Raw genomic sequence first — 25,622 nt, forward strand, 5'->3', positions numbered from 1 at the left:
CTGAGCCAAGGATATTCCTTTAAAATGCTGTTCAGCCTAGTAATTAATAGAACTTCCATGGAATGGGGAATTCTGCCCAAGTCCATTTTTCTGTAATCAAGGAATGCAAGCCTCCTTCTCTCTGGATAAGAGATATGCTCCACATCTTCTGAAATAACATTTCTGAGGTCAAAACCACTTACAATTTATTGGATGGGGAGCCAAAGCAGGGGAAAGCATTTATGTTTAGTCCCAAAAGCAGGGACCAAACATAAATGTAAAAACCATGCCAGTAGATGTCAGGGATAGACAAGCCTTGGCTGCTGGTCTCTGTGTCTATGAGGGCTTCTCTCTTTTACCCGTTGCTATTTTATTAATATAAAAAAGTAGTTGTAGCACTTCAGCTGTATTGTCTGGGCCTGATATTTTTTGGTTGCTTTTGATTGGAGACTGTAATCCTTTTTTGTTTGTTCGTTTTTTTTCCCCCAAAGAACTTTTTCTTTCAAGTCTGTCCAAGTTATCTGTGGAAAGCACATTTCTTTCTCAGGATTTTTCATAGAGCAGCACAGAGGAAAGAAAGAAAACAATTTCTATTACTGCTCCTTGTTTTTCACATGTGGAATGTGCTTGGAGAATTGTTTACCTGGGGTGATTGCTTGATTGGATTCTGGTGAGGATTGTTTGAGCCTAATGGCAAATCAGATCTGCCTGGACTCTCGACAGAGGGTCACGGATTGTGAGTTAGATATGGTAGTTAGACAAGTAGGTTTGTAGTTTTAGTATCTTCCTTTATTTTAATGTATTATAGCATAGTTATAATAAAGAAATCATTCAGCCTTCTGAACTGGAGTTGGACATCATCATTTTTTCCCGCTGGGTTTGCCAGCATTTTACAATAGTTATCCTCTGTGGACATGTTTGGAACAGATAGAGGTGTGATACAGTCTTTGTGACAACTGAAATGCCCCACACCTGACAATGCCAGGCTTGCAAACTGCGCTCCACAAACCTGCCCTGAGTGAGAGACTGGACAGGTCAGATAATGTAGAACAAATGTGCCCATGTTGGTGACTGCTCTGACCCTCCTGCTGCTGTCTCACTGCCCCTCAGCTCTGCATCATCAGGCCCTTTGTCAACTCAAAGGGAAGTGAAAGGCAACACTTTAGGCATTATTCAGGTTATTTCTTGGAGACAGTTTGTGTTCTCTGCTGACTTTTCAGAGGTGCTGAGGTTTTCATTGGTGAGGACTAGGACCTCCTTCATTACATTGGCTTACTGTCCAATGTAATGTTATGGTCCCAGTTGCTTGACACTCTGGCAAAGCATTGTGAAGCACTTCAGGGTAAGTCCTGTGATACCACTGAAAAGACATAATTTGGCAAAATGTATGGCCTTTATGAAGGAAATAATAGCAAGGTACATTTTATTAGTTAACATCAGTGTATAATTTTTGCATTTGCTGCTTTATGATTAAGGCAGGCACTTCTGATGCCTGCATTAAGCAATAAAGCCCATGTGTTTGTGTTAGGACACTGTATTACCTTTGTGAGGTTAGAATATACCTAAGAAAATAAGAGAGAGAGGGCTTATGGGTAGAGGTAGAATCACAGAATATTCTGAGTACGAAGGGACCCACAAGTTCTATTGAGTCCTGGACCTCCACCATCCCCAGGAGTCACACCGAATGCCTGAGAGCATTGTCCAAACTTTTCCTGAACTCTGTCAGGCTGGTGCTGTGACCATTTCCCTGGGGAGCCTGTTCCAGTGCCCAACCACCCTCTGGGTGAAAAACCCTTCCTAATACGCAACCTAAACCTCCCCTGACCCAACTTCATTTCATTCCCATGGGTTCTGTCACTGGTTACCACAGAGGAGAAATCAGTGCCTGCCGCTCCTTTTCCCCTCGTGAGGGTGTTGCAGACTGCAATGAGGTCTCCCCTCAGTCTCCACCAGGCTGAACAGACCAAGTGATCTCAGCCACTCCTCATATGGCTTCTCCTCAAGATCCTTCACCATCTTTGTTGCCCTCTTTGGACACTCACTGATAGTTTCATGTCTTTCTTGTATTGTGGCTAAATATGCCACCATATGTGCATAAAACTGAAAGTGCCCCCAGAACTTGAGGTGAGCCCACCCCAGAGCAGAGTGGGACAATCCCCCCCCTTGCCTGGCCATGCTGTGCCTGATGCCCCCTTTGGCCTTCCTGGCTGCCAGGGCACTGCTGACACACATCCAGCTTGTGTGCTGGACCCCCACATAGCTTTCCTGTGGCACTGCTTTCCAGCATCTTGTTCCCCAGGTTGTATTAGTGTTTTGTTCTTACCAGCTGGTACAGATAGAAAGATTATATAAATTTTTGGGCACATTAAAACCTGGTTCTGTTCTAAAATAGAATCAGTAAGCGGAAAGCTAGTATCAATTTGAGCAAGTGTTGAGAGAAATGGTATCTTTACATAAATTGGTTTTTAAATGAAAGATGGTATAATATGAAAGAGGAGATAGGATGTGAGAGAGAGTCAGAAGTTAAGCAGTTATCTTAAAGGTGAAATGGGGAAAGGGTTAATTTATAGCCTGAGGAATATGAAGATTCATTAGTATGAGCCATGGAGGTTATGAGTTATTATAGGCTTAATATCTCTGAGCTCAAGGTTTCTGATATCTAGTGGGGCTGTGAGTTAATTCCCAAGGTCAACTCTGAGATGATTTTTGTAGCTTTCTGCTGAGGGGCAAAGCTGAAGATCAGAGATTCACCAGAGACTTCAAGAGAAGTAACTCATCATTGTCAGCTGCATTTCTATTTTTGGCTATGTGCAGAAGTTTGGGCTGGTGTGGGGGCTTGTGCTCGTGCATGGTAGACAGTCCTACTTTCACAGCTCCTGTGGCAGTATTTGGTGTCCCAGAGACAATCTGTTCCACTGCAGGCAGTGGTGTGTGAGAGATGAGGACACCCCTGAGGTTGCTCTAGGGGTGCTTATTGTCCTAATAAGGGAGCAATGATAGGAAGACATGATCTTTATTGAATCAAACTCTTGGCACCTATCATTAAGTGATTTTGAAATATATTACTTCTACTTCAAGCCTGAAGAGAGTTCTGTGCCAAAAATCTGTACAGATTTTTCACTGCTCCACTTGGTTTGATGAATTGAATTGTCTCAACCTTGAAAACCTTGTTCTATCTACATCCTTAGAATTTCAGGGTTACAGTAGTCTGTGACTACAGGCTATAATAATAATGTCATCTTTTTTCCCCTTTTTTCCTTTTCTGAATTTTTGTGCAGGCACCAGTATCTCCCTTCAACTTGCTCACTGTAAAAATACTAAGAGTGAGGAATGCCCGGAAGGCAGACTTGCGTGAGTACTTCTAGTATTGTTGGATGGTTCTTAAAACTTTTTAAAGAAAATATTTGGAAAATGTTATTGTTCTCAAATTGTATATGAATAAAAGCATGTATTGCTCTATGTTTGAAAGGATTATTTATATTATAATACTGAAGCACTGCTTTCTCCTTTTAAATTTAAAGGGACTGACTCAAGCAAGGTGATGCATTTTATGTTTTTTTTCCATATCTTATTGTGTGAGATATATTTGCTACCCTTCTGACATTAGACTTAACTGTTGATCTGAGATCTGCTCTGGAAACAATGAAAATCCTCATATTTTTAAGTAAGGAAACTGAATATTTCCTACTGAATTTCTGAATGGAAGAAAGGAGAGAGCTGGCAATGGAGATGTAAAATCAGCAGTAGTAGGAAAGCCCATGAAAAGAAAAGATTTACAAGCAAAAACATTCTATTACTTCTGCAGAATTTGTACATATCCAGGAAGTGATTATAAAATCCAGTGTGTCTTGGAATTTATTTAACATACAGAATGGAACCATTTAAAAGTCAGGAAAAAATTAACAGAGCAATACTCTGAGCACTTGACAGGAGTTTGAGTGAGGAATAGTGAGGGGAAGTGAAAAAAGGATATCTAGAATAGAGACTTCAAAAGAAAAAGGTGAAATAAAGACAAAGAAAATAACAAAATTCAAGTCTAAAAACCACATGAGTAAATCTGAAAGATATAAAACAAAGAGAAAAAGTCCACACTGTTTCCCAGAATCTTGCTGAACATAGCAACATGCTGAACATAAATTTTAGTTAATGTAGTCTATATTTTGATATAGATTTTAACTTGTGTGATGGGTAAACAGTAGAGGGAAAACTTACCAGAGGTTGGATTTGGTGGTTTCTGGCAGGAGGGATGTGGTTAGATCACATGGAACTTGTGCTTAACAACAGTATTTTTGAATGACGGATCACGATCAGGGAAGAAATCTCTGCTGCACTTATATGTAGTGTTCTGGGTTACTTAAGCATCTTCCCCAATGTAATACTATTGTATTACATTACATGTATTACTGCTTGTTTCTCTTTTTTCCTTTGGCTCATTAGACAAAGTGAGAACACCTTTATAAGGTGTAAAGTTAGGGGTTTCCTACAATTCTATTTTTATGTGTAGAAGCACACATTCCATGAGCTTATAGTTGTATGCACAACTTTTTATTTATCAAAATCCAAATTTTAAACTGCCTAAATGGTGTTTTGCACCAACCAAATACATGATCTGACTATGCCACCACTGCAATTGCATCTACAAACCCACATGAACAACTGAGTGTGCATTTCTGTATTCCTGTACATCTGTACTGCCTGCTTGTGTTTCATTTCCTTCTGGCTGTCCTTGTCAGAGCAACTTGCTCACAGTCACTCCTTATCACAGTGAATCATTGGGTTATTTTTTTGGCTAAACCTGTTGGTATGTCTGCCACGCCATATGGCTTTCTTACTTGGTGTCCTGGTCTGAAGAGCAGATGAATACCATATCTTGATCCCCTTGAGATGCCCTAAATTCAAAACTTGGGCATCCCAAGCACTTGTTTAAAGTGTATCTGGCAGAGAGATTTGTAAGCTTTTCAGCAAGAGTATTTTCTTAACAGAAAATTTATTGTCTGAAGAAACTATATTATTGGGAAAAAACCTTGTCCATTTCTTTGTCTGCAGTGGGAAGGGTATTTCAGGCAGTGTTTACTTTTTCCGAGACATCAATAAGGCAAATATTTCAGCTAGTTTTCCTTGGAACCTCAGTATTTTCAACTGTAGGAAAATGTCCCTTTTCCACCTGTGTCTAATAGTAAAACTATGATGCTTGTTACAATTCTGAGTCAGGATTTATTTCCTCCACTTTAGCTTTCCAATTTTACCGGTTAAATCTTGGTGCTCCCTATGACTATTTATTTATCTTACATATATTTTCTCATGATTGGAGTGTTTGTGCTTTATTTGTTAAAGTAAACATTTCTTGTTGTTCATTGACTGTCATGTTCCTATTTACTTTACTAGTGAAATATAAAAATACTTTAGAAGTATTCCTCCCTACTGATGTTTCAGAACAAGATAATTTTAACAGATTTGAGTAGAGGCCTGAAAATCTAGACTATGTTTTGGACACAGACATTGCCTGCATTATGGGGTCTTGGGCAAAGCATAGCATCATAGAATGGTTTGGTTTGGAAGGGACCTTAAAACAACCCCCTTGCCATGAGTAGGGACACATTCCACTAGATCAGATGGATCAAAGCTCTATCTGGGGTGGGGAATGGTCTTGAACAGTTCAAGAAATTCAAGTTTTCTTAGTGTTCTTATTTGCATAATCCTTATATTGCTACTGTGAAGTAATCAGAGTGTATCATCCTCTTTGAAAATGGAAACTGTAGCACTTAATAATCATTAACCATTTGCATTTTCATCTGCTTACATTTGTGCCTCTGCTGAACATCTGATCAGTCACAGCCTTCTGATCAGGTGTGGCTTAGGTCTCTTTCTGGAAATGCTCTCCTTCCCACAGTCACAATACAGGTTTTGCTGATTGTGATAGCATGGTTAACAACACAGTAAAGGCACGGCTTGGCTTTTAGGAAAACCTAAATCTGTGATAGTTATGGAAAGATAAAGAGGAAATACATGAAGTAATTGCTCTTAATATAATGTAATAACACTGTTACACATTTTGAGCATGATGCAGGGATTGACTATGAGCTGAATTATTTGGCCTCCTCTGACTCACAAGGTTGCTGTAAGAACCAGGTGACTGGTTGAGCATTGCTGATGTGAAATAGGGAGATTGCATTACACGTGTGAGAGAAAGGCCCTCTGCACCTGTATCACGCTTCTTTAGTCTCACTCCCTGGAGTTCTCCCCTCAGTTCAGTTTGAGGACTCAGAATATAAGAGAAGCTGATTTCTTCATTGGACTCATGGCTTCCCTCCCCAAACATGAGTGGTAGCAGCGTCTTTCCAGTCTTCAGGCAGAGTAGTAGGAAGGAATTGAACACACAGTAATTTAATTATGGTGATTAAATGGATTTTGTTTTCTGATAGAACTGCTGAGAAGCACACAACATCTAAAAACTTTGTCAAATATATGAATGAATAAGTAATAGGCACAATCTGATTTGTGATAAAGAAATTAAAAAATAAATGGGAGAACATATTGAATGGGAGAACATATTTCATCAAAAAATATGTCCTTCAGTTAAGCTAGCATGATAATAAAGGCTTTCATTAAGCTAAGGTACAAAATCTGGGGAAGAAATTAGAGAAACTAAGTTTCTCTATTGCCCAGATTGAAGGCTGTGAGGGTGTTGCCTGTCCCAGCCATTTGGATAATCATGAAGATAAAGCTAAATGCAACATGTACTGTCTATGGAGGATAGTGCAATTTCAAGTATAAAGTAACATTAAAAAAAAAAAAGTATGTCTAACTAAGAGTAAAAAGGTGGAAATGGCATTGCAAATATGTGAGGATATCTGTTTTCCTGTTAGTGCTTAATTGGATTATTTACACCTAATCCTGTATATTTTAGCAAGAAAGCCCCAGCTGTGCTATCTTTGTCCTATTAGGCACTGTGCAGGAATTCTATCTCTGGATACATTTTAACTGTGCTCATCTTCTCCTTGTACAGTCACCCTTTCAGATTGCTATGTGACACTGTGGCTGCCTACTGCCTCAGCGGAGAAGGTTCGGACCAGGACCATCAGGAACAGCAAAAACCCCGTTTGGAACGAAGCGTTCTGCTACAAGATTGACCGCCGTGTCAAGGTAACTGACATCGGCTCTGTTCACCATTTGGTGTCTGCAGTCAGCCTTTAGATTACACAGAACTGCACCAAACCAATACGCGCATAGCTAGTTCCAAACAAGGAAGATGTTAAAGATTCCTTGGGGAAAAAAAACCAAAAACAAAACCCTGTTGCTTACATTCTCTTTTGTGTTGTTCTATTCCCCTTATTTGTAACTTAAACATTTACTATAGTGCAATAAGAACAAAGTAAATGCTCTTCAGAATACAGCCTTACTATTCTATCTCCAATCTTGACATAAACAAGCAAAACCCAAGAAAAAGATTGCATAAAAATAATAGCAAAATCACTCAGCTCTGGATATTGTGAAAATCCTTTAAACCATCTTTATGGACCTGTGACTGTTTTATACACTTACAGCCAAAGGCCATAAAATAAATGGCCTTTAGAAACATTTAATGAAATTATTTACCACAAACTCATGTTCTGCATGACCCGTTTGTCTTGTTTGCCTGAGGAAATGAAACAAGCTTGCTTCTTTTTTTATGAAGAGTTATCAGTGATCTGACATTTAATAAACCCAAGTCTCTCTTCCTTTTTCCCTTTTTTTTTATCCTTCCCATAAAACTGGAGGAGCAAGGAAAGGAAACATAGTCTAGAGATTTTCCTGCCTTATGGAGCTCTTAGATGTGGTTGTAACTCCATTATGTTTTTAACCTCTTTGTGCAGAACGTGCTGGAGCTGAAGGTCTGTGATGAAGACACGGTCACCAGGGATGATGAACTCTGCACAGTTCTCTTCGACATAGATAAGCTCACTGTGGGACGTACTGTCCGTGTGAAGTTTCAGCTGAATCCACAGGTGAGCAATGGAATTGGTGAGAACAAAAGTAAATTTTCTCCTTCCATCTCAACAAGTCCTTTTAGAGTGTTTCATTTTAGGAAACATCCATTTAAACTATATTTTGCTGCAATTCTAAGAAAGACTTCAATGAGTGCTTCTTGCTAGCTTTTGTTTAGAACAAATATCTATGCAAATATAGGATGGAACCAGCTACAGCTAGTTATCCAGTCTTCAATCTCAATATTTCTGGGATGTTTGTTGACTCTTAATGTAAATTTTGAATTTCCAGCTCCTTTTAACTGTAATAGTATTAAAGAGGCTAATTATTTTTGTGTTGGGAATCAAAATCTGAACAGATTTCAGCAGAATAGCAGTTCTTAATCATGAAAATGTGCTTATGAAGTGTTTATTTAAAAAAATTCATTTTAGCAACTGCTTTTTCAATATCTAAAAATTCAATATCTTCAGTCAAAACTACAGTTTTCTTGTATTCTGGGAATTTTCCTAAATTCTGTTCTAAATACATATTTAAAAAATTTATATGTAAATGGTATGATGAAAGCTGTGAAGAAAAGCAAGTAATCAGTGTTTCTTTTTTTTATCTCCTTTCTTCAGGCACGGGAGGAGCTGGAGGTGGAGTTCACATTGCAGAACACGTGAGTAGAGTCCTAAATTTTTAATAAAGTGTTATATTTGGTATAAGAATAGTTTGAAAATCTGGTTCATATGTGATGGTGCTTCTTAAACTGCAGTCTCTAAAAGCAGCAGCTAGATGTGTTCATTCAAATACAGTAAAATGGAATTTTTGAATACATACTTTTATATTTCAAATATCTGAAATGTTATTTTTTTCCCCTGTTTGAATTCTGCCTCTTGGGTAGCAACTTCTTGTTCTCTTTTTTTCTCATTGAGTCAATGAGATACACAAGGAAGTATGAGGACAATGACAATATTCAGGAAGTCTTGACCCTTAGGAGTGCCAAGCCTAAATGCCCTAATTACCCCCTTCTTGGAGAATCTGGTTTTTCAAATCCACAACATCATAAAATGCACTTCCATAAGTTGATCTATTCAATTCATCTGGCTACACATGGGGAGCTGGGGTAGAGAAAGGAGCCAAATATTCTGCATTAAAGTAAGGTCCAAAGACCACTGTGGGAGCCTGAGGACTGAGGAACCAGGAAAGCTGGAGGGGCAGCAGCAGCTTCACTTGGTAGGCTTGAAAGACATTGGTGGAGTTTCACTATTTAGAGGATGTACTTAGAGAAGATACTGCTCTTAGATGGTACTGCTGGAACCTTCTCAAGCCATTTGGGGCACTTCAGGAGGCCTAGAAGGATAATACTTGGGTGGATACTGTGAATTCCTGACAGCAGGGGAAATAAGAACGTGCTGGTGGAAGGACAGTAGCTCAGTATTGAGAATAGCAAAGGAAAGATCTCAGTGTTCACACACAAAAAAGCTATCGGAGCTGAAGAGAGTCTCAAAATCTCTCTTTACAACTCATGGAGATGCATGAGGGTGGATTGTTTATTGTTTACTGTGCACCAGACTTGGCAAAAGGCCCGGCAATATCAAGACAAATGGTGCCTGTCACATCGCAGGAGTGTCACAACATCAGTAAGGCAATGGGGAAGCTCCAGTAGGCATCGCAAATATTCTGTCTAGGGTCCTCCTTCTTTTGCAAGTTACAGGATGGGTTCTAGAGTTGGTACAGAGAATCACACTCTTCATAAGCCTGCCTTTAATAGGGGAGGTCTGAGTAGGTTGTGTGGCTTGGATGTTGTGCACAAGTGGGTTTATGTATGGGAACAGAGGCTGGGACTTGTCTTGAAGTATGTGTTTGCACTGTGGCAAACTCTTCTGACCTTGCAGCTGATTGCCTTTTCCTGGTGTTGTATTCAGTAAAGTCAGAAACAGGACAATTTTTACAAGTGATGCCTGAGTAGGAATTCTACTGGTTGGAAGATGATAGTTGGAATTGTACCATTAAAAATGATCCTCTGGGGTCTCAAAGGAGAGGTTTTAAAAAGCATTATAGTCATGGCTCAGTTGCTTCAGCAAGAAGGCATCTGATCTACTATTTCTCATCCATAGTGTGGTTTCTGAGTGACCAATGTAAGAGTTGTGGCCTGAAGAGCTCTACATGCAAAGGCAAGAAGGTGCTGCATTATAAGTGAGGGAATGTCCCTGTGAGCTCACAGTAGGATTGAGAAAATGGGCTTCATGCCAGAAGGCAGATAGCCTTTCCCCTACTATCCCTCATTTCTTACATTTGTGTGGTGGTCAATGCTGTTCTGCCCATCAGTTGAGTCTGGAATAAAGGTCTAAGCACATCAGGATTGATTAAAGAAGTGGGTAGGCTATTGAGAGGGTGGTTTTTTCCCTTTGCTTTGGAATTTGTGATGTCAGGAGTAATTAATGAAGGGATTCGACCCCTGAAATTGTGGGCAATGGATTGCATAGGTAAACCAGAGAGCCCTGGAAAGGTCTGAACAACTGAAAAGAAGAAGGTGAGATGGGTCACCAGAAAGCTATGGACTCAAACCAACCTCTTCTATGTTGAACAAGCTCAGCAGGTTTTACCAAGATTTTTTGTCACTGCTGGATGGGAGAAGTGTTGACAGAGATTAGAGATAATTTTCAGTGGGAGAGAGCCTTCTGATAACAAGGAGTACAGCTAAGCATGTGGGATAGTTTCTAGAAATCCTGTATTGTGATGGGAACAATAAGAACATACTTTTGGGGGAGTAATATGGCAATTTTTTTCTGAAATTAATAGCTGTTCCCACCATCAATTTTTCCTGATGCTCTTTATCCTCAATTTTTGATTTCTTCCCCATCTTCATTCTAGATTTTACTAATTGCAAGGTTTATTACATTAGCTTGTTCTTTCTTTCCAGCACTTCAGATGAATAATACCATACATGAAGTGTAACCCCAGGCCAAGAATGTTTCCTGGGTTGCACCTATGATAGTGGCTGTGCCGCTCCTATTTTTGTTTGCCTATAACCTCACTGCAAAGGTTTATTTTGTGTTACTTTACCAAAAAAGAACATTATAAAAATTACCTCATGTTACATTAGAGGGCTGTATGATAATTTGTTCCTGCATCCACTCCTGTTATATTTTATTTAAAATGGAAGAAAAGCTTCATTTTGTTAGCGAGTTTCCACAACAGGAAGATGGACACCCTCTCTAGTTTTGCCTCACTCTTACACCACTGCTGCAGTACCAGCAAACGCTCACCTCTGCTGCAGAGTGGCAGGCACTGAGGGCCAGATGTTTGATCCTAACAACACAGAGAGGAAGGCATGCTCCTTCCTCCAAGTGCCTTTTCACCAGCAACCAAGCCAAGGGATTGCAAATGCCTGCCCAATGTTTTCTGGGCCTGTTACACGAGCCCAGCTGGCGTGAGAGCTGCTGCACTTGGGCAGCAGTGACAGAAAAGGTAAGGCTGTTGTACACAGGTTGCTGGTTCGTGTGCTTTAGTGCTTTCTGTGCTGTTCTCTGGGGATTATCAGGGGTAACCTGGGCTTTCTCCCGTGTCTCCACTGGCAGGGTGCAGCACCAGAACGAGCCCATCCGTGTTGCTACAGGGACGGGGTCCCGCTGGAGCCGCTGGCTGCGCTCGCTCAACATCCCCCTCCCCTCCGACTTCTACTGAAGGCCACGCCTGACACTGAGGGGGCACAAAAAGGCTTCTGGTGAACTGCAAGGTGATTTGAGTTTCCAAGGAAAGGTCTAAGAGCCCCAGGGTATTTGCTGTACCTGCTGATCTTCTTTCTGGCATCTTTTATCTTTCAGATGTCTCAAGCTGAGGAAGTGCATCTCTAACAACTCTTAGAAGAATGAAGGACCACTCTTATGCAACCTTTCATCTCTGTTCCCTCTCCCTTTTGATTTTTTTCAAATGTGAAAGACTGTGTTTAAAACAAAGCCCAATTAACACAAATAAATGTAAATAGGTGTACAAAAAGCTGTATAAGTTAAATATTAATTACTGAAATATGGCAAAAGCAGAATTTTTAGAAAATAAAAGTATTTTTTTTCTTTCTGTAGTTCTGCTGTGTTATTTTGAGAAATCCTCCTCATGTGAAGGGGGAACCAGCAGATCATGCAAGTCACTTGGCTTGGGCACTGCTGAGAAAACCCTCAGGCTGAGTCTCCATTAGTTGGGGGCCAAATGTACTGTTCGAATTTATGTGTCTTTATTTTGCCTTCAGAGGAGCACTGAAGGTAAAAGCTTTATGTTAAGAAAGAACACTTGAGGTGAATACAGCTTTCTTACTGAAACAGCATCATCCCCCATGCTTCTCTTGGGCTGTCAGAAAGCTCAGAAAAGTAGCCTGCATTATTATGTAAGCTACTAAAGAAAGGGAAAGCTGGATCTGACATGAAAGAATTCAAATTTTTTAGACAGGTATCAAAAAAATCCAGATTCTCTGGTGAAATTGAGCATAGTAGCCTGTTCTAAATGAGAACTACAATATAAGAATAGTAAGTTCCTGTTCAGAATTACTCATTCCATTATAAGTCAGTCATAATCCAAAAATGAGAAGGCAGAAGCTTAAATTATACCAGGAGATGATCCCTGGATTTACAGATCCACTACAGTCTTAGGCATTCCTGCAACAGACTTTTTGTGAAGGATGCCCAGAGTCTCTGTTTTTGCCTTTCCCTGCTACAGGCCATAATAGTCTCCCAATTCTCCTAGTGAATCTGAGGTCTGCAATAAAAAAGCCCACAAATCACAAACTGTGATGGAGAAGAGAACAGGAGCATAAGTCTGTGTGATGAGAGCTGTCTAATAGCAGGTTGGTTTCCAGAGAAATTACCAGTTAATCCCAACTAGTGGAATTTATTCAGTGCTCCAAAGGTAGGCAAAATATTCAAAGATCCCTGCCAACCTGAGCTCTTCTGCACCCAGCTCAGCTATGTTTCTAGCCCCAGCTGATTTCCTAAGATTCAGAGACAGATGAGTGCCCTTGCTCTTCTTAAAACAAAGGTGTGGACCACCAGGTTAAAAAAAAAAAAAAAAAAAAAGCATCTCTCTTATGCTGTGGCTAGTAGAAGCCTTGAAATTTGGGATATAAAAGTTAAAAGAGCAGTGTGGGGAGTAACTAACAAGTGGCAGCAGCTGGGCTTCCTTACAGTGTTGGTAGCAGAGGTGACAGCCCAATAGAGACATCTCAGCTATTGGTCCTTCATGTCTGAGGTGCCCTGGTTCTTCCCGGGGATCTTCCAAGCTCTGCTCTGTTCTGTACAACAGTGCAGGTTCTCCCACCCTGTTTGAAGGTTGGGGTTTGCCTTGGACCTCCTAACTTTGAACCGAACTTTACACTTTGCTGATACCAGCAACTCAAATAATACTACACTTTACTGGATGTTTACCTTCATGAACAAATATCTTTACCTGTCTTTGCACTTTCATTTCACCAGGGTATGCTAGCTGAAGTCTTCTAATATCTATCATCTGTTTCTTACTTTACTTGATGTTTTAATGAGTTATTTGAGGATGATGACACCATATGTCATGTAATGTTACAACTATTTGACTACAAAATAGTAATTAAGTAGAAAAATTTGTGTCTGAAACAAAACTGGAGTGATGCTTGCACACATTTACATGTATGCAGATGGAAACACTGAGTATATTTTTACCAATTCCTGACCAATGTTCTTTGAACTCTTTAGAAATACATTTCCAAAAAAAACCCCCAAAATCACAGAATTTCTAAGTTTATAACTGGGGGGTTTTGACCAGAGGTGTTTGCTTGAGTTTTGTTGTTGATGTTTTCTTATAACAGAAAGTTTTTCCAGAATGCTCTGTCTTCACTGTGTTTAGTCTGTTCATATTTTTCTCTTAAAGGAAAGTACTGACTTGGAAACAAAACTTCAAACTGTTTATGAGCTTTGCAATTTTGAGTAAATGCTATCATATGTGTTTATACTGAAATCTAATTGTGGTCAATTTTCACTTTAACCTGATAAAAACGATGTCATTAATCTAATCTTAAAGGAATTGTATTGTTTAGTTTCAGCTGAGCTAAAATACATACATCAAGTACAGAACTATATGAGACCTCAAAGTGTGTAATCCATGGCTTGCAAAGTCTGAATAAACAGCTCATATTCTCTGCAGCAGGTTGGGGAGTCAGTGCTCAGTCCTTGACAAGTTGCATACATATGTACACTTTGGAGTAATCTCAGTTCTTGAGACATTATATGAATTTACAACTGTAATTTAATGATATGGTAAATTATGAGATATCCTTAATAAGACACTGCCTGATTTTTCTGATGGAAAAATATTTTAGAATGTAGAAATTGTTGGCTGCAGTATATGAATTCACCCTGCCCCTAGATGTAGAAACACATCTATACATACAGTGACTATTACAATCTCATGTGTGCTTTGCAGTCACTTCACAGAGGCAAGTACCATTTTTCCTGCCATTAGGGTAATTTTTTTATAAATTGTGAAAGCTAGGCAGTTGTATTAGTTTTTGAAGTACAAAAACCTGAGTAAAACTGTATAATGCTCAAAGGAATCAGCTGCAGCTGTCCCCAAAGTCAATATGTCTCATACCAGTATAATTGCATGGTTTACTGAAGCAAATGTGTAAGATCACAGGAGTATAAATCCAGCTTCATATTCTATCATGAGTGGATGGAAAAAAACTGCAACTCAGCTCGTCATCTAATCCTAAGCTTTAAAGTATTTTTGTGAGACTGTTAAAGTCAGAAATGTCAAAGGTCATGTAAGAACTAATGTGTTAACCATAGACTTAAATATTTGTCTGAGTTTTCCCACCCATGACATTATCTTCCTTTTTTTTTTTTTTTTCTCTCCAGTCTGGACTTTCCTGATGGCATTATTACAAATGGAGTACTAGTGGTAAAGTACATCTTTATTATGATCTTTCTTGTGTCTGAATAACAAGTGTTCATGTTTCTAACCCTGGAAACTTTGAGCTGTGTTCCAAACCCAGTACTGCCACCTACTTACTTCTATAAATGATAGGCTCAGAACTATCGGGAGATAATGAAGAAAGTGTTACAATGCTCATAAAAATAGTCCCATATGTTAACACACTAATTATTTTGAATAGGGCTCACCTGCTTTGTTTAATTGTCTCTCCAAGTTCAAGCAAATCATGAGTGGCTCCTCTTTATTTCAGTTTTGGAAAGAAATACTGTATCACTGTTGCCCTTGTGTTATCTGAAGTCATAGTAATAGATAATGATTGTCTTGCTTATTGATCAGCCAGAGGAGTTGGTTGGGAACAGTATGAATCACTTGCAATGACATTTACACTTCTCTCAATCATCATTCATCCTCTCTTGTTGCAGGCACGTGAGGTTTCCTGTTTGGAGGTTAGAGTGGATACAGGGAAGATGAAGCAGCAATCCACAAGTGAGGTTATTGCTTCATTAGCCTATTGTTCTTGTGTTGTGATTCAGTGATTGTAACAGATGTTGAAAAAATTAATAATCTGTTGTGTGCATTGCTCTATCTGTGTCATATAATACTTAGTTTTGCCATGCCCCACCTTGCAGGAAGATTGTATCTGTCAAAATTCAAGTTTGTCAAGAGCTTAGTTATGAGGCAAATCTTAAACCTATGCAAAAATAGTCACATATACTAGACTGAGAAACTTGGAAAGATGAGGTCTGTTCTCTTTGTTTATTGTTTGTTCAAAGCATTTTTTTCTAAGTGAGATCTTTTAACATTATCTTATAACTAATATGTAGAAATCTTATCCCATGTGTTTGATTAGGGTTTGAGTATGTGTAAAGTTTGTGCATATTTAGATTTTTTTTGGTTCCTTAATAAAAGTAAAAAATCTAAGTTTAAATGCAAAGTTGTATCAAATGGGTCTTCTCAAATTGGAGGGAAGCCCTCTGCTACCATAGAATCACCAAAACAGTACTTTGTCTATAAAATATAAATCTAACAAATACAGCAGGATTCCTCACTAGTTTTTAAGTTTATTTAAATGACCAGTAGCTTGTGTAATGCTGTTCATGGGGCAAATCTCAAAGACTCATGACAGTTCTGAGTTAATTTGTGGATGAAAAATTGACTATGAAGAAAACGGTAGCAATGACTGAGTTGCATTATAGGAAGTTTCAGACTGAGATGTAACAGGGGAGGAAAGGTTGATCTAAAATTATATGTATGTCTCTTGGCTGTGATCTTGCAGGAGAACAGCATATGATCTCTCTGTAAACATAAAGGCTTTTCTGTACAAGAAACACAGCCTGCAGGTTGTCTAAGTTTGGTGACATGAGAGCACATGCCAAGTAGTCTGAGTTTTGAGTTTATAGAATTATTTATTAGTCTTAATATTATAAAATGTATACTATGAACCAGAACAGACCGACATAAAATAAATTACTTTTATGCAACATGAATAATTCAAAATGCCTTTAAACTGACACCCCTCTAAATCCAAATCTTGGTTTAATTTATTCATGGAAAGCATCTGACAAATAGCAAGCTACATTATTTTAAAAATCTGTGAATTCTGTACATTGATAATTTATATAGATCCACCAAGATATTTTAGATCAGTTTTCAGCCTATTTTTGCCACCTGAATTCAACTTAGTCATTGTGGTGTAAGAAAAATTCAACAAATAGTGAAGATTGGGGTTTTTAATTAGTTATGTGTGTTTGCTTGTAATAGCTAAAATTCTGCTTGTTCCTGGTCTCTCTGTTTAGACCCAGAGCTTACATTTACAGTGAAAGGATCACATGAAGGAAGCCAGAAGATTTTGCTGGCATCTGGCCCCAGCCTTCATATAATCATATTTCACTGCATCATAAATGACCAGACAAGGCTGGATGTCCTATTACCAGAAGAGGTAAGTTCTCCTTCTGTCTGTTATTATTAATTTAAATTAAATAAGAATGAGAAATTAATATAACCAACAAATTGAACTAGCCTTCTGAGTGGAGAAGTTCTAGACATGATAAGCCTTTCATGTGTTCATACCCAATTGCTTTTTCACATTTTTCAGTTGGCTGGTGGAAATGAAACAGAGAAATCTGGGGTCCTTTCTTTCCCCCTGAATTCACTCCCTTTGCAGAAAGAAATAATATTAGAAGAGGTGAGTGCTGTGAACCTTTTGAAATATGTATTTTAAAATGTGCTTAATATTGTTCTGCTAGAAATAAAGTTACCAGGTAAACAAAATCACTGTATAAAATTGTACAGCTATTAATTAGAAGTGCTAAAAAAAATTAAGGTTTCCATATTTAACTTTAAGGAAGAACATATTAACAATTATTTTAATAATACAACAGTCATTGCAAACCTGCATCCTACAGTTAGAATTAAGTGGTTTCAAGGAACAAGAAATGACTGTAAAATGCACATCCATTCAAAACCTTTTTTTTTTTAATATATTGGGGTGATACTGGCTAAGAACTGAAAAAAGACCCATCCAGATTATGGGCTTAATTCAGACTTTAGTTTGTCTAAATATTTATATTGGGGGTGCTTTTGTGTGTGTTAAAAAAAAAAAAAAATAATAAGGTAACTTTTCTCATTCTTACTGTCCCTTCTAAATGTGCAAATAGGAAGTGGTGTAAGCATGCAAGCTTGTGGCACTCTACCTGTCCCAAACACACAGGCTTATTAGAGAAGAAAAAATTTGATTTCGGGGCAAGGAGTGAGGCTTTGGTTAATTGTATAAAAATAATGTCCTTAGCCAAATGATTTTTTTATTTGAGGACCAGTTCTCTTAATCTGAGCATTGCCCGAGCTTGAAGGAAAGAAATGTTGTAAAATTTTGGAGTAATTACCTTTACCTTTCTCATTTTCCAGGATAATTCATTTCACTTGTGCCTGACAGCAAGAAAATGGTAAGATAGCCTCTTTTTGTCCTGTCACCCAGGACTGCTGTAAACTAGTTATGTAGGCTTTTTCTGGGATAGGAGCAGAGGTGAACACGTACTGCGTGAGTGCTGTGCTCACGTGGTGCCTGAGGTAAGTGCAAGTCTGCTGCACTTACAGCATTGTGCAGTTCAGCCAGAGTCTGTGAGCCTTCATTCATATAAATTAGTTGGCTTTATGCCTGTTGTTCTCACACATTGATAAAACTCTATTCACGTATTCTTTTATTCCCCATTTATGCAAGTTGTCAGATCTGCACAAGCAGTGATATAACCTCTATCAGTCTTTAACTTTGCCAAATCACCAAAAGAAACATAGGGTAGCCTGCCTTCTGCCCCTTCTGCTTCACTGAGCAGAATGGGAGCTGAGACCTGACCAGCTGCACCTCTGCCAATCCACTTGCAGGGACAGAATTGCATCAGTGATAGATAAAACTGAAGACAGTGATATTTTATGGTAGAGCTGAAAACTGCCTGTGGTTCACAGCACCCCCACTATGAGATGATTTACAAAAGGAAAACAGGGTGGATTTTCATAGCATGAGAAAACTTTGTGTCAATGGAGAGGTCCCTGTACAACCTCAGCCCATAACAAAATATATTGACCTCTAAATTTAACAGACACAAATATAGAAAGAAAGCAAGAAAAATGTTAATCTACTGCTTAAAAAATAGTTTGTTTTTGTAAGGTAAATAATTTAATTTTATTCTGTTTTGAAAATTACACTGTGTGATAAATCAAATTTGCTGGAGAAGAGAGGTTAGTAGCATTGATCCTTGAAACATTCATATTTGTGAAATATTGGTGAAAATTGTTTTCAGGACAGAGTTTGCAGCCACCAGAGGGTGATGTGACCCAGAAGATTTGGTCAATATTTAGTGTTATTCTCAGTAGCAAGTGTATTTATGTTGCTGTAGGCACATGACATTAGCTGCAATTTGATTTGGTTTATACCTTTTTTTCCTGAATTTTCTTTTGCTTGTGCTTCACATTTCTCAAGGGACAAAATTCCATGTGTCTGCACACGTGAAAAAAAAAAGTGATGGATATTCTTGTATATTGCAGGACAAAGCTTGTGAATATTTATCTAGGAATATGTTCAGGACACAGGTGAAAGGCTGGAATTCCCAAGAGGTAGAGCAGGGGGTGATGCTTGCTCTGCAGTTCAAGCTTCATCACATAACTCGTTAGAACCTTCACTTTAAATGCTGTTAGAGGATTGTCAAAACCTGAGAACAAGTGATGATGTCATCACTTGAATTTTCCAGCATGCCATAGTGATAAACAGGAATGGGTACATAAAAAATACTTCTGAAATTGGTCTTTTTGGTGATCTTTCCCTGACTTGTGTGTCTTGTCTTTTTGTCCATGTTTACCTTGGAAACTCCTCTTCATCCACACTGCTATTTCTTGCTGGCAGTAGAAATGTTTTTTGTTTTTTTTTCCTTCTTTTGTTTATCAATATGCAGACTTGGAAATAACTTGTTTTACAGATTTTTTTTTTTTATTACCTGCCCTACAGATCTTGAAATCAGCCATAAATGATGTGTGCATTGATTTATCTCATTGTCTGTTCCAGCTCAGGAGACCTGGATGTGCGCCTGGGGTTTAGCCTGTGCACGGAGGAGCAGAACTTCCTGCGGAAAAGGAAAAAATATGTTGCTGCTGCTCTGAAAAAGATTCTTAATTTGGAAGAGGATCTGAAAGAGCATGAGGCAAGGCAATACAGTTCCTGATAGCAACTGCTCTTGGGCAAACAAATTCAAACAGCAAATAAATTCCCAGCTTAATTAGTCCTGCTGGTGTGGGCCAGGCCTGGGCACCTAGGGCCAGGAATGAGCAAGAGAAGCTGTGGTCTGTTCATGCAGCAGAGTGGAGGGGGCAGGATAATGTCTTTATGGATCCAAAAACTTCTCAACTGCTCCTTGAACAGTCCATTCCTGTTTATTCTGGGTATTGCTCATGCATCTCAGGAGGAAAATTCATAGTGAGCAGACATGGAACAACTGGGGGATGCTGCCTGCAGAGATAAGGTGGAGGCCACGGCACTTGTGTAAAGGGTTTTGAGAGGGAGAAACAGACGTTTCCACACAGATGTCTGAATAAAAATTCTTGGAGTGGTTTCTGCAGCAAAATAGCTGTATTGTTGGAAAAATGAGGAGTAGAATAAAACCATAAATCTGACAAAGATGAGTGGATCTTACAGCATCACTGAGTTGTAGAAGAAATATCTGATTGTAAGTTTAGCTGTATCACTCTAGGCCCTGCTCCTGCCTCTGTAATTGAGTCATGAGCTTTGCAACCGCTGATGCCTAACTGGGCTGCTGACACACAAAAAATTACAAACATACCAACAGCAAGAACCATTTTAGCTGACAGTTAAAAAAGAAGTGTTGTGGAAAATATGATTCAAAAATATTAGTTTGGATTTCAGAACAGAGAATAATACAGGAAACAAAGTTTTCAACAAAGTTGAAAAGAACATTTTTAACCATTTTTACAAGTTGAGAGTTTCCTTATACATAGAAAACTGTTTTCTGAAAGATCTAATTATTGTGGCTCTCCTATCCACGTGTTTAATTTCAGAAATATGGGAAAATATTGCCTCTACCTTATTTACTGACTTATATTTGAACTGAAAAAGGTCATTAGAGTTTTAACTTATTAAAAAATAGGTTAGAAAGTGTAAACCCCAGAATATAATTTTTGGAGTTTATTCTGACTTTAGTTAAGATTATGAGATTTTCCTCATTATTATTTTATAAAATTTCCTAAATTTAAGATCTTAAAGAGTTTACAGTATGAAGAACATCTGTTTTCTCATTTTTCTGAGCTTTTGTTTTTTTCACAGAGCAGGAGAAATATTTCCTTCATGCTCTGTTCATTGGCTTTGGAGCACAGATTCCTTTAAGAAATTAGAAGCTAATACTTGAAAGGTATAAATAGACATTTTCCATGGGGTGTGTAAGCATCCACACTCCGGATGTTAATGGAAGCAAAAGGTGTACTAGATCAGGAAAAGATAAGGAGAAGAATAGTCTATCTTTTCAATTACACTTGGATCCCGGAGGGGGAAACCATATCAATGACTGTGCTTCAGGACATAAAGTAATTAATGGCCTGGGGCCAGGAAGGCTTTGACTATTGTGTGGTCTGGCTGATTACAGGGTGCTGTGCATTCCTGTGTGACACTGGTCATTGTTAGAGGCAGAATCATGGATCCCTAACCTGCTCCACTGTGGAAAATCCTGTATTTTCTGTGACGGCTTCTAATAATACACTTTGAGAAAAATTCCAGGGCGATGAGGTACATTTCCAGTTGTATGTTAAGTAAACACCTTCCCACCCAGTCTGAGAGCCTTCCTTCTCGCAAGGCAGTGGCAAATGAGCCTTCTGCAGCAATCACATCCTTTTCATGCCAAGTAGCATCCCTGCGTGTATCAATGCCTTCCACCTGTTATCTGATTTCTGCAGTAAGGGCTGTTTGTGTCTAATTTATGCACAGCTTTTGCTCCTTCTGCCTTGATGTGTTGACCAGGTGCCAGTGGTGGCCATTACGACAACGGGGGGAGGAACGAGATCGCTCACAGCGATGTACGGCAGCCTGCTGGGCCTCCAGAAACTCAACCTCTTAGACTGCATTTCCTACATCGGGGGTTTATCGGGTACCACATGGTGAGAATGACCCTAACAAGCTTTATGTGTTCTTTGCTCACTGCTGTTGACTCTGTACAATACTATTAGCTTATATGGCACTTAGCAAAGCAAAAGCATTTCCATTCTCCCCACAAGCTACCCTCTGTCCACCTGGAGCAAAGAAACAAAACATACTGAGTAAGAGATCAATCGCCACACTCATCAACTGCTTTTGTCACCACACTGACTCAGTTTATGCCTCATATCTTCATCTAAATGCTCGATTCCCTTTTCATATTTTATCAGTTATACCTTAGACTAAATACAATTAATTTGTCTTTAGACTGGAAATTGAAGATGGGAAGAAGAATTTATGCCTGCCATTTGCTGGTTATTCTCACTTCCATTTTGGATTTACAGTGCATCTCCCTCTGGTAAAAGATGTGTTTGGTGCTAGAGGAATTAATATTGTCTGTCACAAAAGGCCAACAAATGATATCAAGTCACTGACCTTGGAGAGACTGCAGATATGGTGGCTTGTTGTGACGTGCTCTGTTCTCCCAGTGGGCATAGAGCAGATGATGTCATACTGAAATAACTGAAGTATTTAATCAAGTAGGTTCTAGGTACCCCTCCTACTCCTGTTTGGAAGTGGAGAAATTTTTTTCACTGAATTTTGTGTCACTTTATGTAAGTCCAAACTTCAATGTAAGTCCAAACTTTCTTTTAACTTCTCTGTATATATGTGGAGATCTGAATGTAGCTGTCTGTACCTGTTATGATTTTAAGGGGACAAGTAAGAATGGTCATATGAGGACATGCCCAAAACTGCCCAGCTTTCTCGCTGACACAAGCCATTTGCAGCAGATATATGGGAACAGATGCAGGACTAGAGCAGAGTAGTAGTGACTGCTCCCTGGAACCTTTGAATTTAATAGCCTTGGGTCTTGGTTTCTTTTCTTCCTTGAATTTCAAGATGATTTTTGAACCCATTTTAACATATTCAAACCAGGAAATCTTGGAGGTTTTGTTTGCTCCTGAAATGAGAGTATTTTAATTGTGAAACCCATAAGAATTAAGAAACAGGCAAACATGTTGCACATCTGTTTTCTGAAAATAAACCACAGCATTACGCTTCTTTCATTATTTTCTACTAACATTTCTTCAGGACCATGGCAAACTTATATGAAGATGCTAATTGGTCACAAAAATATCTAGAGGATGCAATCAAGGAAGCTCGCAAGCAAGTAACCAAATCCAAGATCTGCTGTTTTTCTTTGGATTGTCTGAAGTACTATTACAATGACCTGATGGAGAGGACTAAAGAAGGACATAACACTTCTTTCATAGACCTTTGGGGACTTGTCATTGAATCCATGCTACACGATAAGGTACTGCTCCCTTTTCCCACATAACTGCTGAGCTGCTATAGCTGCAGTGGAGAAGAAAATAAATCCTGGATGCCATTCACTAATATTGATGCAAATAATTAGTTTAGGATTTGATTAAATATTAAATATTTAGATCCATTATTAAAACACTGCTCTAGATGTAAAGAGAGGTTGACCTTGAACTGAAGGAGCCATGTCATAACAGTTAAGTGTTCTTTCTCCCTAAAGAAAGAAAATCTCCCTGAAAAAAAAAAAGTTTTGAATTTTAAGTAATTTTGGATAATTTTGGACATAAAATATTCTGGCTAGAAGTGGCACTTAAATTTGAAATAATTTGCTTCTCTAGCATAAATGAAGATATGCATTTATAAAATGATGTAGGTATAGACTGCATATGGTTCACATGGTGACAAAACCCATTTTCTAAATATGATACCAAGTTTTAAGAAATTTTCTTAATTTAAAAGTAGTGTATCTTAAACAGTTTCCTTCTGGTTTAAGTTTGTACAATGAAGTTTTAAATTGTCATGTGCAATAGAATATATTCTTGAATATGCATATATTTGTAAAATACCTTAAAATATGATCAATTCTTTGCTAAGACCCAGCCAAGGAAAGAACTTTACCTTTCACTTAGCTGCATGATTTTCCCTGGAACTGTTTTTTGGTTTATTTTTTTCTGGCTGAATCTACAATCAACTTCTCTGTTTATCTCAAAATCTGAGAACTCATATAGGGTATAGCTGCTTCTTATGGGATACTTGACAAGTTTGGAATATCCCATGGCAGATATTTCAGAACAATCCTGTTACTTGGGAATGGAAAGGAGAACTTGAATAAAGCTGGCTAGGGCTGATAATTCATATTATATTATTTGAAGTGCAAGTTGTTTTTCACCTCATTCAATTAACCCTTTTTAATCAAAACCAGAAAGATGAGCATAGACTCTCGGACCAGCGTCAGGCAGTGGATAATGGCCAGAATCCACTGCCCATCTATGTGGCCATCAACCTCAAGTCCAACTATAGTGCCCAGGCATTCAGAGGTAATGGTTATGATTTAGATTTCTTAATAAATTTATAATTTAAACTAAACTAAGATGATATGAATATAAACAGATTTATTAATACAATAGTATTTTCATTCTAATTGCAAACAAAACCCCCAATAAGTCATTAAGTTTTCATTAAATAGTGACCAAAATTTAGAAAAAAAATACAAATGTGTTTTATATTTAGAATTTGAGTTCTTTATTTTCCTGAAAGTGGAAACACAGTTTATCCTGCCACAAAAATAAATGAAACAAATTCTATAGGGTTCCATGTGGTCTTATTTTGATCACTTAAAGAAAAATCTTTGGAATTTTTGGTCCAATGTCAGGAAAATCACTATTTCCTCTACTATTAATTTTCACAGTATTTGTTTAACGTGTACAGCTAAGTACATGACACCAAGTGAATGCTAAGCTCTGTCACTAGAGCCCTAAAGGAAATAAATTATGCATGAGCAACACATACTTTGGGGTAATATTATCTCTATTAAGGGAATGCCTGTGGTTTCATTCCGACTAGGGCTTTTTTTGCTGGAGGTTGCTGTATCACAGCCTGGAACTGCCCTGCCACAGTGTGGAAGGACCTCATGGCATCAGCACTGCTGGCAGTAGAGATACAGCCATGGCTGGTGAATGGCATGCCATGAACTTGCCAGTGTCTGTCTCATTGTGTTTGCTGCCTGGAACTCCTTGTTTAGTATAATCTAACAAGTTGTCTAACATGTTGCTTTTTCATGGTCTGTCTGCTGTAACCATAGAGTGGCTGGAGTTCACTCCTTATGAAGTTGGTCTGCTGAAATATGGAGCATCTATTCGCGCAGAACACTTTGGAAGTCAATTCTTTATGGGAAGGATGGTGAAGAAGCTCTCAGAGACTCGGATCTGCTATATGCAAGGTGACTGTTGACTTGGGGAAAGGTGGTCTAGAGGAGAGACAGCTGGTATGGTTGAGCACATGGTCTGTGGTGGGCACCACTGGGAAGGCACCAGCAGACAGGTTGAGCAGGTGTGACTTTACATTAGCAAGGATGTACTCATGAAGTATGCCCACAAAGGCATCTGTACAGACAGAAAGGAAGTATCCAATGGGAAGAACTGAAGGTATGTATCAATTAAGATTCTTCTGAGGCCACTCCATCAATCAGCTTCTATTCCTCTTTCACGTTATAGGCATGTGGAGTAGTATATTTTCCATAGATGCAATGTATGTCTGGAATTTGGCTGCTGATTCAGAAGATTTCTGGTGCAGATGGACCAGAGACAGAGTAAAAGATATAGGTGAGATTTTAAATTTTTTTGCACCCCTGGTATGTATTGCTTATGTTCTGTGAAGATGTCTAATGTATTAAGAAATGCTGTCAGAGAGTAAAAGATAAGGAAAGAAAAGCAGAGATGTCAACTAAGAATCTTTTTCTGCCTGATTTAAAACTAAATTGCACTTCTTTGAAAAAGCTTTATAAAAGCTGCACTTTTTCCTGAAGGTCATACAGACACAAAACCAGCCTCCATCAGACATATAAAAATAATGTTGTATCAAAAACGCATCTTAAGATTGCTAAATTAGGATATGGTCCTTCTTGGCCAGTAATAACATGGGTAGAGAAAATGGATCTTGCAGAGGATGATTTCTCCACTGAACCATCCATGGGGAAAGCTTGCTCTTGCTGTTAATTGCACAGGGAATCTGTAAT

At 38.5% G+C, this 25,622-nt stretch overlaps 1 protein-coding gene across 1 annotated transcript in view; it reads left to right on the top strand.

Moving 5' to 3' along the window:
- Positions 1-669: 669 nt before the first annotated feature.
- Positions 670-25,622, top strand: part of LOC110472158 (cytosolic phospholipase A2 epsilon) — a 28,448-nt gene continuing 3,495 nt past the window's right edge. Inside the window, exons 1-16 of the mRNA XM_031504931.2 lie at positions 670-729; positions 3,258-3,330; positions 6,986-7,122; positions 7,833-7,964; positions 8,562-8,602; positions 14,805-14,847; positions 15,303-15,366; positions 16,677-16,819; positions 16,976-17,065; positions 17,785-17,822; positions 19,433-19,568; positions 21,392-21,528; positions 22,658-22,880; positions 23,811-23,925; positions 24,690-24,827; positions 25,102-25,209. Coding sequence (XP_031360791.2) covers positions 670-729; positions 3,258-3,330; positions 6,986-7,122; positions 7,833-7,964; positions 8,562-8,602; positions 14,805-14,847; positions 15,303-15,366; positions 16,677-16,819; positions 16,976-17,065; positions 17,785-17,822; positions 19,433-19,568; positions 21,392-21,528; positions 22,658-22,880; positions 23,811-23,925; positions 24,690-24,827; positions 25,102-25,209 — 1,678 coding nt within the window. The remainder of the gene's footprint in view (positions 730-3,257; positions 3,331-6,985; positions 7,123-7,832; positions 7,965-8,561; positions 8,603-14,804; positions 14,848-15,302; positions 15,367-16,676; positions 16,820-16,975; positions 17,066-17,784; positions 17,823-19,432; positions 19,569-21,391; positions 21,529-22,657; positions 22,881-23,810; positions 23,926-24,689; positions 24,828-25,101; positions 25,210-25,622) is intronic.

The sequence above is a fragment of the Lonchura striata genome, chromosome 6, assembly GCF_046129695.1.
Source record: "Lonchura striata isolate bLonStr1 chromosome 6, bLonStr1.mat, whole genome shotgun sequence".
In the NCBI taxonomy this organism is placed as follows: domain Eukaryota; kingdom Metazoa; phylum Chordata; class Aves; order Passeriformes; family Estrildidae; genus Lonchura; species Lonchura striata.